The sequence below is a fragment of the Molossus molossus genome, unplaced genomic scaffold (genome assembly GCF_014108415.1).
Source record: "Molossus molossus isolate mMolMol1 unplaced genomic scaffold, mMolMol1.p scaffold_m16_p_15, whole genome shotgun sequence".
In the NCBI taxonomy this organism is placed as follows: Eukaryota; Metazoa; Chordata; class Mammalia; order Chiroptera; family Molossidae; genus Molossus; species Molossus molossus.
This window is the reverse complement of record NW_023425350.1, coordinates 73,119,299-73,138,298: the sequence shown is the minus strand read 5'-3', so window position 1 is coordinate 73,138,298 and position 19,000 is coordinate 73,119,299. Positions and strand designations below refer to the sequence as shown.

General features: G+C 44.3%; 1 protein-coding gene across 1 annotated transcript in view; it reads right to left on the bottom strand.

Moving 5' to 3' along the window:
* The window catches only part of LOC118630591 (ral guanine nucleotide dissociation stimulator-like), a 60,836-nt gene continuing 41,836 nt past the window's right edge, over nt 1-19,000 (bottom strand). Inside the window, exon 7 of the mRNA XM_036262448.1 lies at nt 1-125. Within this exon, the coding sequence (XP_036118341.1) occupies nt 1-125 (125 nt within the window). The remainder of the gene's footprint in view (nt 126-19,000) is intronic.

Here is a 19,000-nt window from a genome sequence, read left to right as displayed (position 1 = left end):
TTAGGTCTCCCAAGTAGGATTCTGTGTCCTTTCCAGAGGAAAGTAACCACGAATACAAATCTTTGTAGCAAAGGACTCTGAGTAGCTTCTTATCCTTTCACTGGCTTCTTTGGTGAGGGATGGAACTGCAAGAACAAGTAAAGCAAATGCCAGTATCAATCTCCAAAGAGAGAAGAAAACACGCTTACCAAGCTTCCTCTGAGGATGCCAAGGTCCTCTCCTCTCTAGGTACAGTGTGCATCTAACTTCGTGCCAAGGGATTAGCAGACACTCGATGACTATAGCAGTGGTCTATCTCAATAGCAACAGATACTTACAGAAAGGGAGACATGGTGAATATAATTTGGATTGAATCAGCACCAGTCAAGACTTTCAATTTATAGTTATTTTGATTTCACAGTAGTAATCACCTCAAGAGTGATATTTACATTCTATATCAATTAAACATTGATGAGACTTCCTCTTACTTATAGGACCCTTAAGGGAACTCCAATTTTAATGGTGCCACTCAAACAATCAATTTTCTCATTCTGTGAAAATGTGAGATATACAATAGTGCCAATTCATTTAATTCCATCACCATGGAATCCCCTAAGAGAATGTTGACTCTGCCCTTACTTCTGACTTTCTAAATAATCAGATAGACACACAGGACAGGCTGCTATTTGTCACCCCTTCAGTAGGCGCCCTATTTCATCTCTGCCTTAGCAAGCAACTTGATTAAGGTACTTTTGGGATGGTAGACTGTATGATTTACATTGCAAAGCCAATTGGAGTCAGAGAGATTTCAAGGGATAAAACGAGAACTACTTGGAATAACTGGTCCCTGGTCAGGATTTGACTGAGAACGGATCCTGCCATCGTTGAGCTGGATGCAAAGCTTGGTTTAAATCTTGGTTTAAAAAATACCCTTAGAATTGAACATTTCAGGGGCTAAAAGAAAGAAAGAACCTTCCTGAGGAGGCCACTAGGAGCCATGCGAAGGAAGGAGCAGTGACCCACAGTGACCTCACCCAGGAAAAGGGGTGGATCCAAGTTAAGGAGACAGTGACCTCCAGAGGCCACCTGGCATTCAGTGGTGACACTACACCTAGAGCTAGCCAGAGGCCCAGCTCCATGGAAGAGTATAATCAGGCTTTTCAAGAGCTTCAGAAATATTCTTTGGATAGTCAGATAAGAGTAAGAAAAGGGTAGAACTTCCAGGACAGAGAAAGAGGGACATCAGGAGGGATGTTTGGAAAACTAGACCCTCCTGTTTCAAGCCCAGAAGGTGAGCACTTAAGTCAGTGAGGTGGGAATTAGGGAGAACCTCGAGGCCCAGAGAACACCCCAGGCTAGTTTGAGGAGCAAATGGGGGCCCTGAAGGACCTCAGACTCCACCAGAGCCCGCGCTGCCGGCCCCTCCTCTGCCTCGAGCTGAGAGCCAGAAGGGAGAGCACGAAGAGCCCATGTCTGCAATGACGACACCTGGGCGATTGATGGTTAGTTTAGGGCGAGAAGACTGTGCGCCGTTAGCTCAGCATTTCTATGCTATTTGTAAAAAATCTATAGTTTTACATTTCCGTGTGTGTGTGTGTGTGTGTGTGTGTGTTTTAAAGCTTTTTATAAAAGTTTAGTCTGTGTTTGTTGAACTGAAAAGGGATGGATTTGGGGCCATACTTAGGTTTCAGGGTGGCAGCAGTAGATATAAATTATTTCAAAACCATAAATACCCCCTGGCCTGTGTGGCTCAGTTGGTTGGACGTCTTGCCGTGCACCAAAAGGTTGTTGCTTCCATTCTTGGTCAGGATACATGCCCAGGTTTCAGGTTCAATCCCCAGTAGAGGGCATGCAGGGGCAGCCCATCCTCCTTCTGTTCTCACATGGATATCTTTCTCTCTCCCTCCCTTCACCTCCCCTTTCTCACTCCCTTAAAAAAATCAATTAACGCCCTGGCTAGTGTGGCTCAGTGGTTGAGTATTGACCCATGCACCAAGAGGTTGCCGGTTCGATTCCTAGTCAGGGCACATGCCCAGGTTGTGGGCCCGATCCCCAGTGGGGGGCATGCGGGAGGTGGCCAGTCAATGTTCTCTCTCATCAATGTTTCTATCTCTCTCTCCCTTCCTCCTCTCTCAAAGCAATAAAAATTAATTAATTAATTAACACCATAAATATTATAGACCCTTTTCCTTTGATCTAGGCTTTTTTTATTTTTTAAATCCTCACCCGAGGACATTTTAGCATTTATCTTCAGATAGAGAGGGAGGAAGAGAAAGAGAAACATCGATGTGAGAGAGACACATGGAGCGGTTGCCACCCACACAGCCGGGGATGAACTGCAACCGAGGTACGTGCCCTTAGTGGGAACCAACCCCGGACTCTCTTGTCTGCGGGCCGACGCTCTAACCGCTGAGCCAAACTGGCCAGGGCTGATCCAGGCTTTTTATTAAGCACAGAAAGTAGACATATATTTATGAGATTCAAGCATTTTCTGGTTAAGGTCATAACTCACTGCAGCTCCCTAGGTGTCCAGGTTATTCCTTTCCTACCCCAATGGGCTTACAGAATTCTAATTTTTACAGTGTTACAAACTCAAGACAAGTGTCATAGTTTTATTACACAAAATGGTGATACCCTTACATTCAGACAGTAAGAAATGGCTGCAGGGGCTCAAGTCTAGACTTGAAATAGTAAATGCAATTGGGTAGTTTAGTGGTGACAACCCATGGATATGAATCCAGCCAAAGCCCATTTAAGCAGCTGTAAATACAGAGAGTGAGCACAAGAGAGAATGAGTATCAACATATACAAAGAAATTAGGAAGCCAAAATGGAAACAGAAGTAAAGCACACTTTACCATAGGTCAGGAAATAGTGGAGGATGAAAGTGCAGTTGAGCACACCCAGTGGCCAGATTTTGGTTTCTAAGATCATTCTCCAATAAAGAACCAGGACTCCTTGGAGAAGTGGCTGATTCTAGGACGGGGGCACGATGACTCTGGAGTATCTTATAGAGCCAGAAAGTAAGGAGATGCTAGTGAATCAAAACCCCACAGTGACGGCGGAACGTCCAAGCGACAGAGGAGCCAACTGAAAGAGCTTCCAGTGGCCAGAGCTGGAACAATTACAAAAAAACAAAAAAAAAATTTAGTGGTATTGAATTATTACCCAAAGTATAAAATACATATCCATTAGTCCATACTAATATAAATAAATGATTGAATAAATAAATAGGGAGATAGATGTCTCCAATCATGTAGTGCTGCTACGTTGTCTTAGAATCTGGTAGTACCAAGGCCCTAATATTTTGGCACTGGTGGAAGAGAAAAAACTATATGGTTATTTTTACTTCTTTTTTCTTTATTGATTTTTAGAGAGAGAGGAAGGGAGAGGGAGAGAGAGAAATAGAAACATCAATGAGAAATAAAATCAATTGGCTGCCTCCTGCGTGGCCCCCACTGGGGATCGGGCCCACAACCTGGGCATGTGCCCTGACCAGAAATCAAACCAGCGACCTCTTGGTGCATGGGTCGATGCCCAACCACTGAGCCACACCAGCCAGGCTATTTATTACTTTTTAAATCCTCACCTTAGGATAGTTTTCTATTTATCTTCAGATTGAGTGGGAAGGAAAGAGAGAGAGACACACACATCAACTGGTTGCCTCCCAAACAACCCTGACCATGGCCGGGGACCAAACCACAACTGAGGTAGGTGTCCTTGACCAGAATCAAACCTGTGATTCTTTGGTCTGCAGTCCAGTGCTCTAACCACTGAGCAAAACTGGCCAGGGCTATATTGTTATTTTTTATTGTTGTTTTTTTCTATCCTCACCCGAGGACATTTTTCCATTTTTTGTTCAGATAGAGTGGGAGGAAAAGAGGGAGAGAAACATCGATGTGAAAGGGACATATCGAGTGGTTGCCACCCACAAGACCCAACCAGGGCCAGGGACAAACTGCAACCAAGGTACATGCCCTTAGTGGGAACCGAACCCGGCTCTCTCTGGACCGCAGGCTGACGCTCTAACGGCTGAGCCAAACCACCCAGGGCTTAAATTTTTTATTGATTGACTGATTTTTAAAGAGAGAGAAACATTGATTTGTTGTTCCCCTTATTTATGCGTTCACTGGTTGCTTCTTGTATGTGCCCTGACTGGAGATCGAATCTGCAACCAGCCGAGCTACCCAGCCAGGGCGTTACTGTACTTCTTAAATACAAATATAATAATTTTGGCTCCGCGTTGCCTATAGATCTCGTAGGTTTAGGTCAAACTCCTTAGCTTGGCATTCAAGGTCTTTACAATCTGGCCTTGAACCAACTTTGCTGTTGGTTCTCATATGTCCTGCATGTACTACGTCTGTGCGGTTCCCTTTGTTTGGAGTGTCCTTTCTGAGTGTCCTTTACCAGACAAAGTCCTTATTTTAATTAAAGGTCCAGATCATATATTACCTTTTCTCAGATCCTTCTCTGACCAACCCTGCCCCTACAGCAGGCTATATTAATTGTTCCCAATTCAAAGCTATTATGACCATTATCTTATTAGATTATAACTCATATGTCCTCATGCCTGCCTTTTCCATTGGATAGTGAACCCCTTGAGAACCAGAATGCTACTTCACCCACCAAGGTAACCCAGAGCACAACACATGACTGAGTACAAGACTCTCCAAAATATCGAACCGAACTTATCCATAGGTGTTGTCCTATAGGATTTGGTATAGTATTTTATTTTTTATTTATTTATTTTCTCACCCATTGATATTTTTTCATCCATCATCAGGTAGAGTGGGAGGGAGAGGGGGAGAGAGAGAGAGACAGAAACATCTATGTGATAGAGCCACATCGAGTGGTTGCTTCCCACATGACCCGACCAGGACCAGGGATGAACCACTACCGAGATATATGCCCTTGACCAGAATCAAGCCCAAAACTCATTGGTCTCTAGGCCAATGCTCTAACCGCTCAGCCAAACTGGCCAGGGCTGGTATAGTATTTTATTTCTTTTAATTGTTTTTTCTTTTTATTGAGTTTTAGAGAGAGGGGAAGGGGGAGGAAGAGAGAGATAGAAACATCAATGAGAGAGAACATCTATTGACTGCCTCCTGCATGCCCCCACTAGGGATGGGGCCCAAAACCTGGGCATGTGCTCTGACTGGGATTGAACCAGTGACCCTCTTGGTGCATGGGTCAATGCTCAACCACACCAGCCGGGCTGGTATAGTATTTTATCCTCACCTAAGGACATTTTTTCATTTTTTGTTCAGATAGAGTAGGAGGGAGAGAGGGAAGAGAGAGAGAGAGAGAAACATCGACGTGAAAGGGACACATCGAGTAGCTGCCACCCTTACAACCCAGCCAGGGCCAGGGACAAACTGCAAGTGAGGTACGTGCCCTTAGCGGGAACCTAACCTGGGTCTCTCTGGACTGCAGGCCAACGCTCTAACCGCTGAGCCAAACTGGCCAGGGCTGGTATAGTATTTTAAAAGGTGGCCAGGCCCTAGCCAATGTGGCTCAGTTAGCTGGATGTTGTCCCATGCACCTAGAGGTCCCAGTTTGATTCCCGGTCAGGGCACATGCCTGGGTTGTGGGCTCAATCCCTGATAATAGGGATGGTGGTGGCGTTGAAAGTCAGACAATCGACATTTCTTTTTCTATCCCTCTCTATTCCTCTCTCTATAAAATAAATAAATAAATAAAAACATTAAAATAAAAAAAATGGTGACCAGTATACAGGATGGGGCAAAATAGGTTTATGTTTGTGAGTATGAAAAATAATACAATAAATGATAAATAATAATATAAGAATAAACTCTGTGTTTCATGTACTCACAACTGTAAACCTATTTATTTTTTAATTTTTTTAAAATTAATTTTAGAGAGAGAGAGAGGGAGAAAGAGATAGAAACATCCATGAGAGAGAACATCGATTCTGCCTCCTGCATGCACCCCCACTGAGGATTTGGCCCACAACCTGGGATATACCCTGACTGGGAATTGAACCAGCGACCTCTTGGTGCTCAATCACTGAGCCACACGGACTGGGCTGTAAACCTATTTTTGCCCCACCCTGTCTGTTGCCATTTTTCTTGTAGCCATTATACACAGGTCTCAGAACCACAGATGGATTTGGTAGTGGTCTCTTTCACTATTCTACCAAATGAAACACAGGAGTTCGGGTTTTCCATCACTATAAACTTTGGATTGGTGAGTTTTGAATTCCTAGTGTCCTAAGGAGGTTTGATGCCACCATAAAAACAATCATTGCTTTTTTAAATTGAAAGTGAAGACTGGTCCCTTTCTATATTGTGTTCTTCATGTTCCAAGTGATCTTTTAAAAACATAGATCCCGCCCTGGCTGGATAGCACACTTGGTTGGAGAGTCCTTCCCCATACTCCAAGGTTTTGGTTTCAGCCCCTCTCAGGGCACATCCAAGAATCAATGAATGTATAAATAAGTGCAACAACAAATTGATGTTCTTTCCTCCCTTCCATCTCTTTCTCTAAAATCAATAAATAAAAATAAAAAAAAAAAGAAAAAGAAATATAGATCTCTATCACTCTCATGTTTAAATCCTTCCAAAGGCGATCCATTATACTTAGAATAAAATCCAAACTCTTTACCATGGCCTACCAGGCCCTACCTGATCCAGATCCAGCTCCTCTCTCTGACCTTATTTCCTGCCCACACGGCCTTCTCAGGTCATCATCAGGTCAAGCTGAGTCTTGGTTTGTGGACTTTGCACTAGCTTGTCCCTTTTCCTGGGATGTTGCTTCCCAGATGTTCCAGTGACTCACTCCATCCCATCATTTAGGTCTCTTTTCAGTTCTTTTTACTTTCTCTAGGACATTTATCCTTCTATCCTGGCATATCTATAGATTTATCTACTTGCTCATAGTCTGTCTTCCCCACTAGAATCCAAGCTCCACCAGAACAGGTACTTGGGCTATCTTATTCACTGGTGTATCTATCCTCAATGCCTTCAACGGTACTCAATACATATTTTTTTAATGAAAAGAGTATTTTTTTTTTTAAATCCTCACCCTAGGATATTTTTCCATTGATTTTCAGATAGAGTTATATTTTGTAGAACTTGAGACTCAGAGGTGTTAAGTAACTTGTTTAAGACTTTAAAGTTAAACAGCTAAACTAAGAGTGAAGTTTGGGCTTGTTGATGACAAGTTTGTGATCTGAACCATGCGACATAAGGAGGTAGAGGTGCTTTTGCTTTCTTTGAAGGTATAGGCTTTTCCCCACCCTTCTTCGTCTGGTTGGATGGATTCTTTCAGTCTGAAACATTTGCTGAAGTCCCTTATGTGCATACCTCTTCGGTATTAGGAGGTATAGAAGTTTCATAGACAAAGTCCTTTCCTGCTGACAGTTTACTAGAAGCTTCCAGGCAAATTATTCAACCTACTTATGTGTCAGCTCAGAAATGGAGTGATGGCAGATAAATCACAGTATGTTTTTAGTGGGATCTCCAATAAAAGGATTATGATAAACATCAGCTATGCAGTGTGCATAACAGAACACTTGCTTTTTTTTCTGGGTCAAAGAGCTGATGCAGGCTCACAATTTGACACAAGGTATAAAACCTTTGGGAATCTGAAACTTTCTTAAGTTAAAAAACAACAACAGACACCTGTTATTTGCATAGTGCTCTACGAAGCATTTTCAGATGCATCCTCACACCATCTGTGAAGTGGAATTAGTGTCCCCATTTTAATAGATGAAAAAATTTTCTTTTAAAAGATTTTAAATTTATTTTTAGAGAGTAAGGGACAGCCCTGGCCGGTTTGGCTCAGCGGTTAGAGCATCGGCTTGCAGTCCCGAGAGTAAGGGACAGGGAGAGAGAGACATCAATGTGAGAGTCTTCTTCACACCCCCTATCAGGGATAAAGCCCACAACCTTGGCATGTGCCCTGACCAGGGATTGAACCAGCAACAATTTTGGTGCATGGGATTACACCCAACCAACTGAGCCATACTGGCCAGGGCTGGATAAGAAATTTTGGTTCACACTGTCAATCCAGCTAATTCAGGCAAAGGGGCTTTATTTGTTTTATTTTTTTGCTTTGCCTCAGTTATCTAGAAAATATCTTTTCACCTCAATAATTTGTAATAGTAGACCAACACAAATGCCATCAACAAGCAAACAAAACACAAAGTCGGAGTCAACAACACATAACTGTAAATCACCAGAAACTCCAAACAATCCCTAACAGCAAGGGATCATCTTCAGGTTTATTATACAACAATGTCTGGGAGTAGTTTGGAATGGATCAGCTTTTGTAAAGTAAGTTATTTGTCTTCATTTGGGGGATAGCCAGCTAAAATTCAACTCTATTTATTTTTTTATTTCTTTATTTCTGTGAGGATATGAAGACCTAGCAAACGGAGAGTCTAGAGCAGTGGTTCTCAACCTTCCACTGCCGTGACCCTTTAATACAGTTCCTCATGTTGTGGTGACCCCCCAACCATAAAATTATTTTCATTGCTACTTCATAACTGTAATTTTCCTACTGTTATGAATCGTCATCGGAAATATGTGTTTTCCGATGGTCTTAGGCGACCTTTGTGAAAGGGTCTTGGACCCCCCAAAGGGGTCACGACCCACACCTGGAAAACCGCTGGTCTAGAGAATTAGCATGGGAAAATAGCAACCACATAAAAGCTTTAGGCACACAACCAAGTTAACAATCCACACTCAACAGGAAGCTGACTGACAGCATACCCTCCTTTGGGGGGGTGGTGAACTGTAGAGCCCAGTTCCCCTACTAACAAAGAACACCCTCCCCAGCCCCTCCTCCCAGCCGGGCAGCAGCTGGTACCTTAGGGCTCTCTGGAGGCAAGTCCTTCCGGGGTGGGGGAGAGGGTTCTTTCAGCCCAGTTCTAGGGTGCGTGCTGGTAGACCTGCCAAAGCAGTTAGGGAGCACTTGGAAGGGTGCCAGTTTTTCTAACCTGGTCCTCAGTGGGTCTCCTCTTGGGAAGCTGGAAGCCCCTGGGGTGGGGGTGGGGGTGGGGGTTCCTGGCCCCAGGGCCTATAGGCTCCAACGTGCCGCATTAACCTCCTCACCAGGAAGGCGCCCGCTGCGTGCACTTATTTGAAGCAAAGTGTTTGCATTGAGACAGGTACCTCGTGTTGCAGGTCACATTTACTTGGGCTCCCAGGGGCCATGGACCTGTCTCAGGGTGAGCAGGTGGCAGGGTGCCCTGGGTAGGGCGATAGGGGCTCCGTAGAGGCTGAGCCCTTGCCCCCACCCCAAATCCCTCATGCCCCCTGGTCCACACCTGCGCGTGCAGGCCTCCCCCGTTCAGTACCCTTGCCCCAGGAGCCTCCCCTCGGTCCCTCCTTCCCCTGCCCCTGTGGCCAAGCGGCGGCGGCGGCGGCGGTGGCGGTCCAGGCAGCAGGGGCTCCGCGGGCGGACGGGGAGGGGGGGGGGGGTAGGAAGGCCCGGCCGTTTGGGAGCGGGTTGCGGGCTGGGGGTCGGGGCGAGCTCACCATAACCGCTGGGAGCCAGGCCGGGCTGAGGGCGCGGCGGGCGGGGAGGGCGGGGCGCAGGGGTCCGGGCTCCCCCCGCCCGGCCCGGGGCGCGGCCACTGCACAGCCGCCGGGGTTCAGGGCCAGGCCTACACCTGGGGGTGCGAATTACCAGAGCCCCTCCATGAGACTCCCATGGGGTAGGGGCCATGGAGCCCCTAATAGGGTGGTCTTTCCTCGCCTGGCTTCTAGGCAGAGGGGCTTGGAGAGGACGGGGCATCCACCCCATCTTCTGCTCTCCCGTGGGAGTGGGAGGTGGGGGTGCGGGGGGCCAGCCAGAAAGGCCTGTTTGCGGGGACAGGGCTCAGCACCTCTCCTTCCTCACACCCCTTCCTTTTCTTGTCCTGCCCCCGAAGAATGGGGCTTAGTGGGGCCGGCCCCGCGGCCAGAGGTGGGGAGCTGAGCTCGGCCTGGACGGTCGCTCCCCTGTCCGCCTCCTTCCCAGCCTGCAGGAGAGAGAAGGGCAAACAACCTCCCCCTACTCAGACGCCCTCCTCCCTCTTTCCATAAAGTAACAGTTCAGAGGGGTGGCCTGTTTGTGTGGGAGACTAGCTTCTGCTTCTGGGCTCATCAGCCAGCTCCTGATGGATGGTGCTGGGAGCAGCCTGTCTAAATGAGGCCACTTTGCAGAAGAGTCGCAGGAGAGAGCTACTAAGCTAGACAGTAACAGTGCAGCCCAGCCTCTCAGATAAACACACAGTGGGAAGGTTCCAGTGAGCCTGTTGGAGAGGAAAAGCCACACTTGAAAATTTGTATCCTTTTCGTTAAAAGCCTGCAGCGATTTAAAAAATAACAGGATCCTAAATGGATCTGGATTACATGTGGTAAAATATATTTAAAAAAGACTGATACCACCTGGGAGAGCAGTGTCTCCCAGAAAGTGACTGTGACCCCCCCACCCCCTCCCACTTCCCCTCATCTTCCAGTCTAGATGGAGCTGTGGACAGGTTTGTCCATGTGTTTCCTCTTACCTGCTCCACTCACCTGATTGTTGTTTTTTTAAGTTGATGATTGAAATGTACTTTGAGCTGCCAAGCCTTTCAAGATGACCTGAATTTGTCTTAGGTCAATAGTTTTATGAGAAGCATACTTCAGGGCAAATTGGATTGGAGGGAAAAGATGTGGAAGCAGTTATAGTATGAAAGACACATGTTTAGTCAGCCCTGACTACTCTATGATGACAAGAGGTGTCTTTGTTTGTTATTAAAGAAATGACGTGTGTGGGACAGGAGTCCAGGAGAACTTGATAAAAAATGAATTGAAATAAAAATGCCAGGGAAATAGGGGTCTATGAATAGTAGGCACATGAGAGAATATATTAAGGTTGCATTACAAAGTTTGCTCCCCCCCAATGAATTACATGCTTCAATTTGAATGTGAATTGCCTATTATACAAAGTCACAGATCCACAAATGTGAACTTTATGTTGAAAAGATTAAGCTCTCTACTTTCTTTTATTACAGATTATGTCTACTTTAAGAATTCCTCCAACCCCTACCTAATCAGGAGGATAGAAGAACTCAACAAGGTATACACTTGCATGTTCTTGATTCTAATATTAAAAAATAATTGTTGTCCATTGAAGATAATTGGGTAAAGGGCATAAGAGGTGATTTTACTTTCAGTCTCTGAAAATAAAGGTTTCAGATTAGAGAATTATGTAGGATTCTGAATACTCTTTTCCTTTTTATAATTACTTCTGATAGTAAATGTTGTTGAACACTTAACATTTGCAGATTTCTTCAAATAGCTTAGAGCTTTTTGGAGCAGGACATTCCTATAACTCAGTCCCTTTTTATATTTAGAGTCATAATTTGGCCCTGGCCGGTTTGGCTCAGCAGTTAGAGCATTGGCTCACAGATCAGAGTCCCAGGTTCGGTTCCCACTAAGGGCACGTTACCTCGGTTGCAGTTTGTCCCTGGCCCCTGTTGGGGTCGTGTGGGTGGCAGCGTGTGTCTCTCACATTGATGTTTCTCTCTCTCTCTCCCTCCCTCCCTCCCGCTGTATCTGAAGATAAATGCAAAAAAAAAAAAAAAGTCCTCGAGTGAGGATAAAAAAAAGTTTAGAGTCATAATTTGTATTTCTCCCTTTTTAGTGAATTAATTTTTTTCTTTTCCTGCTTTAGAAGGAGGAAGCTAGGAAATACAGTGTTGAAGGGAATTTGTAAAATTCTGCCCTAGGCTAAATAGTGTAATATAAAGTGGCTTAGTACCTTAGGCTCAAATAAATAAAACTTTTACATTAAGGTTTGTCCGTGATCACAGGTGTCCAAGGACATCAGCATTATGACTGTTTGTAGTAGGTGAGCTTTTACAGAGGAGGCACACAATGGAAAGAGTCATAATCTACACAAATCATAGATATCTAATGATGCTTTGCTTTCCTCCAAACCACTTTGAAGGTTATTTGTGTAGCTTATGAGAATTCATAGTGTTGAATTGTTGTAGAGCTGTCTAGTTAATAGCTTTCCCCAAAAATACCATCTGGAGACTGGTCCTGTTCTGAGTCCCAGGAAACCAGGTCTGGTCAAGGACACTGCTGGCTTAGGAAGCTTGAGATCTTGGTTTGCTTCTGGGATTACAGCAGGGCCTTGCAGTTTTCATCATTCATTCATTCATTCATTCATCCTCATCATTTTTAATCTTCACCCAAGGATATTTTTCTGTTTATCTTCAGATAGAGTGGGAGGGAGGGAGAGAGAGAGGGGTAGAGAGAGAAACATGGACATGAGAGGGACACATCAATGTGAGAAGGACACATTGACGTGAGAGGGACAGACACATCGACTGGCTGCCTCCCACATGACCCCAACCAGGGCCAGGGACAAGCCGCAACTGAGTATGTGCCTTTGACTGGAATCGAACCCACAACTCTTTGGTCTGCAGGCTGATGCTCTAACCGCTGAGCCATACCAGCCAGGGCTGGCCTTGCATTTTAAAAACATATATATGTTTTTATTAATTTTTTTAGAGAGAGAGGAAGGGAGAAAGAGATAGAAACATCATGTGAGAACCATCGATTGGCTGCCCCCTGCACACCCTTCACTGGGGATAGAGCCTGCAACCCAGGCATGTGCCCCAACTGGGAATCGGACCCAGACCTTCTAGTCCATGGGGTGATGCTTAATCTACTGAACCACAACAGGTGGGCAGGGGCCTTGAATTTTTAAAACTTCGGTAATATTTTTGACCACTGTCTAATCGAGACGTTGGCTTCAGGATTGGATCAGACTTTGGGTGGGAACTGCCCCTCTTGGACCCCACCGTTGCTGCTCTTCACCTCCACCACTTGGCTCCCAGCCCGGTAGACGGGCTGTTTCTCACAGGTCCCACCTTAGGACCAGTTAGCTGTTACCATTCTCTTGGACCTTGCTCTTTGTTCCATATCTTTTATCTCCTTTGAATGTACTCAATTATTGTGTTTATTTTCATTGCCTGATTCCCCAAACTAGAATGTAAGCTAGAGGTGTGTCATGAATTTCTCTGTTCACTAATGCATCCCAAGTGTCTTAGAATAGTGGCTGGCCCAGAGTTATGACATTTAGTAAATATTTGTTGAATTAATGGATTTCTCAAATGTCTGCTCTTAATACTTGTACATAGTTTTACTGTTTACAGATTATTTTAATTCATTTGTTTTATAGCTATTTCTGAGAACCTGCTACTTGCCAGGCACTTTCAGATGTGCACTTTTAGGAATTTCGGGGTGAACAAAAATAAAGAAGTGGAGATAGACATTGGCCAAATAATTCCACATGAAGGGAATCGCAGCTGTGCTAAATTTATAAACACTACCGCATGATGCATTATGAATTGTAGTTGTGAGGCACACGGTGGTTAAATGACTGGGTTACACACTCAGCTTGAACCTGGATCATGTCACACTCCTTTATATTATCATTCACTTCAGAAGTACCCCTCACCCCAGTCCTCGCCTTCTCCCTGCCCTCTGCTTTCAACAAAGAGTCATTCATGTAATAACTGTCTTTTGGGGGCTAGGGATGACTGAACTGTGAGGAACGAGATTCTCTGTCATTTCAAGAATGGCAGTTTGACTGGATGGAGTATTGATAAACAAGAACGGAGATTGGCTATTTAAGTACTAAATGTTTATGTAGGGCCTTTTATTTTTGACGGGATGTGAAAATGATGTCTTATTTTTTTAATCCTCACCTGAGGATATTTTTTTCCCATTTATCTTCAGACAGGCAGAGTTGTAGGGAGAGAGAGAGGGAGAGAGAAACATCCATGAGAAAGAGACACATCAACTGGTTGCCTCCCACGTGACCCAGACCAGGGCTGGGGACTGAACCACAACAGAGGTACTTGCCCTGGACCAGAATTGAACCTGTGACTCTTTGGTCTGCAGGCCGACGTTCTAACCACTGAGCAAACTGGCCAGGGCTGTCAGTCACCATTGTTATAGAAAACTTACTTTTATATGCTGGCTTCTGGTTTTTTATTTATTTATTTTTGTCAATCCTCATCCAAGGATAAGGGGATGTTTGTTAAAGTTGGGGACAATGAAACAAGGAAAGGTTGGGAAAATGAGTCTAGGCTGGGCTGCTTTGGCTCATTAAGAAGTCAGAGAAAAGGGGGCCTAGGGGACAGATTCAGGGGGTTTGTCTGGGATGAATTGCTGCTTCCTGTTGCTGTCTTGGTTGCAATCTTGTGGGGTCCCTTAGAGTTAGGGGGTACGTGCCTGTGGGGAAAGAAGGGACGGGAGAAAGCATGGCCATGCTCCTGGAAGGAGAGTGAGCCCCAGGACATTTTTTCTATTGATTCTTTTTTTTTAGAGGGAGTGGAAGGGAGGGTGGGAGGGGGAAAGAGAGAAACATTGATATGAGAAGACACATTGACTGGTTGCCTACCAAAGGGCCTGGGATGGAACCTGCCCTTGACCAGGAGTGTTCAGTGCGACTGTTTGCGACTGTTCAGTGCGAGGGCTGACACTCTAACCATGGAGCAACACCAGCCAGAGCAGAAAACAACTTTTTGATGAGTTTTATTTAGTTACTACTTGGGTTGGGTGTTGCTCTTGCTTCTAAAGATTGAGTCTACGTACATGTTGAAGGAAATCCTTCTGCACATAGTAATGAGGTTGCAGTCTCGTAATGAGGACGTGTTGTAAGTTATGCTTGTGGATAAATTAATGTGTTATTTTATTTACTTTTTTTTGGTGTGTATATTATATAATTTATCTTTTCACATTCTGCATATTTTATTAATCTTCAGACTTGTTCTGAAATTTATTTTAATGTTAAGGGTCTTATCTCTTTTTGGTGGGGAGAGGGGAATCACTAATACCTTTTTATTTATTTCTTTTTTTGGGGGGGGGGTATGTGCTCCTAGTGGGAACTGAACCCGGGACTCTCTGGTCCGCAGGCCTGATTCTCCAACCGCTGAGCCAAACCAGCCAGGGCGACTAACATCTTTTCAAAAATATTTTTTTTTATCCTTACCCGAGGACATCTTTGCATTTATCTTTAGCGAGAGGGAGAGAGGGAGGAAGAGAGAGAGAGAAACATCTATGCGAGAGAGACACATTGACTGGTTGCCACCCACATGACCCCAACCAGGGCTGGGACAAACTGCAACTGATGTACATGTCCTTAGTGGGAACCAAATCCAGGTCCGCGGGCCAACGCTTTAACCGCTGAGCCAAACCAGCCAGGACTAATTTTTTTTTTTAATTTTTCTTCTTTATTGATTTTAGAGAGAGGAATGGAGAGGAAGAGAGACAGAAAGAGCAATGAGAGAGAACATCGATTGGCTGCCTCCTGCATGCCCCCCACTGAGGATTTGGCCCACAACCTGAGCATGTGCCCTGACCGGGAATTGAACCAGTGAGTGCATGGGTCACCATTGAGCCACACCAGCTGGGCATCACTCACATGTTTCAGCATCTGATGACCCCTCCCATCTCCAATCTCATATGCACATACAGATTTTGCACATAATTTTAGTAGATTCCTTCAAAGTCCTTTTTTCTTTTTATCCTCACCTGAGGACATTTTTGCATTTTTCTTCAGATAGAGTGGGAAGGAAGGAAAAAGGGAGGAAGAGAGAGAGAGAGAAACATTGATGTGAGAGAGACACATCGAGTGGTTGCACCCACGCAACTTCAGTCGGGGCCAGGGACAAACTACAACCGAGGTACGTGCCCTTAGATGGAACGGAACCCAGGTCTCTCTGGTCCGTGGGCTGATGCTCTAACCGCTGAGGAAAACTGTCCAGGGCCCAAAGTCCTTTTATGGAACTCAAGTTAATACCCATCCTGTCATTTCGAATCTTTTGGGACTAAGGGCAGAAATTTGGGAAGGAAAGTCTCTTTCCACTTGTTCTTTACTTTGGGTAAACCATGGACTTTCTGAACTGGAAAGTGTTTTTATTTACTTTAAAAAAAAATGTACTTTGTAAGTATGGGACAGAAACAGACATGAGCCAGACCGGTGTGGCTAATTGGATTGAATGTCATTCCACGGACTGATAGGTCCTTGTTCGATTCCTGGTCAGGGCACATGCTCAGATTTCGGGCTTGATCCCCAGTAGGCAACTGATGGACGTTTCTCTCTCTGTCTCCTTTCCTCTCTCAAAAATCAATTAAAAAAAACATTGAAAAAAGCCCTGGCTGGATTGGCTCAGCAGTTAGAGAGTCAACCTGCGGACCAATGAGTCGTGGGTTCAATTCCAGTCAAGGACATGTACCTTGGTTGTGGTTCGTCCCGGGCCCTGGTTGGGTCGCTGCAGGAGGCAACCAGTCGATGTGCCCCTCTCACTTCGATGTTTCTCTTTCTTTCCCTCTTCCTCCCTCTCTTCCTCCCTCCCACTCTGTCTGATCATAAATAGAAAAATAGCCCTGGCTGGTTTGGCTCAGCAGTTAGAGCATGGGCCCAATGACCAGAGAGTCCCGGGTTTGGTTCCGCTAAGGGCAAGTACCTCGGTTGCAGTTTGTCCCCAGCCCCAGTTGGGGTTCTGTGGGTGGCAACCACTCGATGTTTCTCTCTCTCTTCCTTCCTCTTTTCTTCCTACTCTATCTGAAGATAAATGCAAAAATGTCCTCGAGTGAGAATAATAAAAAAAGAAAAATGTCCTCTGGTGAGGATTACCAACAAACAAACAAAACATTAAAAATCAAAACAAAACAGACATGAGTAAGAGATTGACTAAAATGGTTTTAGAGCTTAAGAAAGCCTCTTAATTGCTCGATGTGTTTGACAGAATAGAGATTTACGATGCTGCACCTAAATGGAAAAAAAATCCAGGAAAGAAATCGATGTTCATCATGGTTCTTATTTATACATTGTCCCCACTTTTCCCACCTGTGGGTTTTTGCTCAGGGTCTTTTCTTTTTCCTTAGACAACTCAGTCCTCCAGGTGTCACGGGTTGAGGTCCCTCTCCCCCGTTTCCTGCACTGGGCTTTCCCGTCCTTTCCCCAGCAGGCCTCCGGGAGTGAGAGAGGGAGTCTGGAGGGACAGGAAGCAAAGGGAAAGAGGGCTGGGAGCATTCTCAGGGGTGTTTTACCTTATGTGTTACTTGTGGAGAACTGCCGAAGGGTTCTCATTAGGTGAGGGACAGATTGTAACTGGGTTTTGGAAAGTTTGGAGAGGAGATAACATGTGACCAGGAATCCTTGCTGGAGTGGAGGCTTAGTGAGGGCAGGCACCATGAATCTGCAGTGCTTAGCTCAGTGCTTGGGCTCCTAGTACGGGCTCAAAAAAAATGTGGTGAGCCCTGGCCCATTAGCTCAGCTGGTTAGAGCATCATTCCCGATACGCCAAAGTTGCAGGTTCCATCCTTGATCAAGACACATACAAGAATCAACCAATGAATACATAAATGAATGGAACTACAAATTGATATTTCTCTCTCTGTAAAATTTGGTGAATAACCAAAGAATATATTTATCTCCAGACTTTATATATATCAAATATTTAACTTAGGTCTTAGAGCAGTGCTTTTCAAACTATTTGTGGTAAAGAGTTTTCACTATCTCATAATGCTTTAAGTAAAATTAAAAAGGTTGAAAAATTAAATTTAAAATAGGCTTATAAAAGTATAAGCCTCCATTTTTCATTGTAAAGTTCAATAGCTATAAAATTAACTCTCATATTATAACACACTTGCTCCCAATCCTGTACTCATTTTATTACGTAGTATATAACAGCATGGACTGGGCCTTGGATCGTAATTTGGGTAGGTCAGCTTTAGAGAGATGCTTGAGGTTTTGTGTGTGTGTTTGTGTGTATTGTAGAGGAATACTGTGGTTGTAAACTACTTAATAGCAAAGTGTGTACATAGTTCAGAAGAGAATATTTATTTTGAACTATGCCTTCCAACCCAAGCAGGTTTCATAAGAATTTAATTAGTTCCTATGGAAGGAACTCACCGGTGAGGCAAAAAAAATTTCTTGAAACTTTTGTTTTGGGTATTTAACATATTTTGTGTCATCAAGAAGACAAAAATGGCTCTGGCCAGTTTGGCTCAGTGGTTTTGAGTGTTGCCTGTGAACCAAAGAGTCGTGGGTTCGATTCTGGTCAGGGGCACAAACCTCAGTTGTGGTTTGGTCTCTGGCCCTGGTTGGGGTGGTGTGGAAGGCAACCAATTGATGTCTTTCTTGAATGGGTGCCCCCCTTCTCCCCCACCCCCGTTAGAAGATAAAATGGAGAAATATACTCAGGTAAAGATTAAAAAAAGAAGACAAAAATAAAGAGTTTATAATTGAAGTCATTGATAGATTGTACTTATATGTAAATGTTGGCTTGTTCTTTTAGCAGATTGCTGGATCATTACTTCTAGAGGATGTATTTGATCACAATATTGGGAAATATAGAAGCACTTTGGTTAGAATTTAGTATGATTTCAATTTTAAGGGGCAGTATTTCTATAAGACTATTTTTCACTCTCAAAGTGCTGCTGAACTTCATAAAATTGACAAATTTACTGTAGCACATATATATTCTATTTCTTTATAGTTTGATTATATCTGTAAGCCTAGAGAAATTCTGAAAATTTGTTTTTAAATGTGTTTGAAATTAAAAATCACAGTAGCTTTTTATTGTACTCTATATATTTTTTTAAGGAACTTTGTAGTGAATGATTGACCTCCTCAAAAGCTCTCAGAATTCATAATGAACAGAGTTGGAGCCTGGGCCCCAGCTGCAGTAAATTACAACCTAACAATATTGATTGTATTCTAGACTGTAGTCAGAAAGAAAGAAGAGTTTCAGTGTTCATAACCCAAGGTTTTTTTCTTTTTTTATCCTCACCTGAGGACATTTTTTCATTTTTTGTTCAGATAGAGAGGGAGGGAGAGAGAGGAAGAGAGAGAGAGAGAGAAAGAGAAAGAAATAAAGAGAGAGAAACATCAATGTGAAAGGGACACATCGAGTGGCTGCCACCTGCATGACCAACCAGGGCCAGGGACAAACTGCAACCAAGGTATGCACCCTTAGAGAGAACCGAACCCGAGTCTCTCTG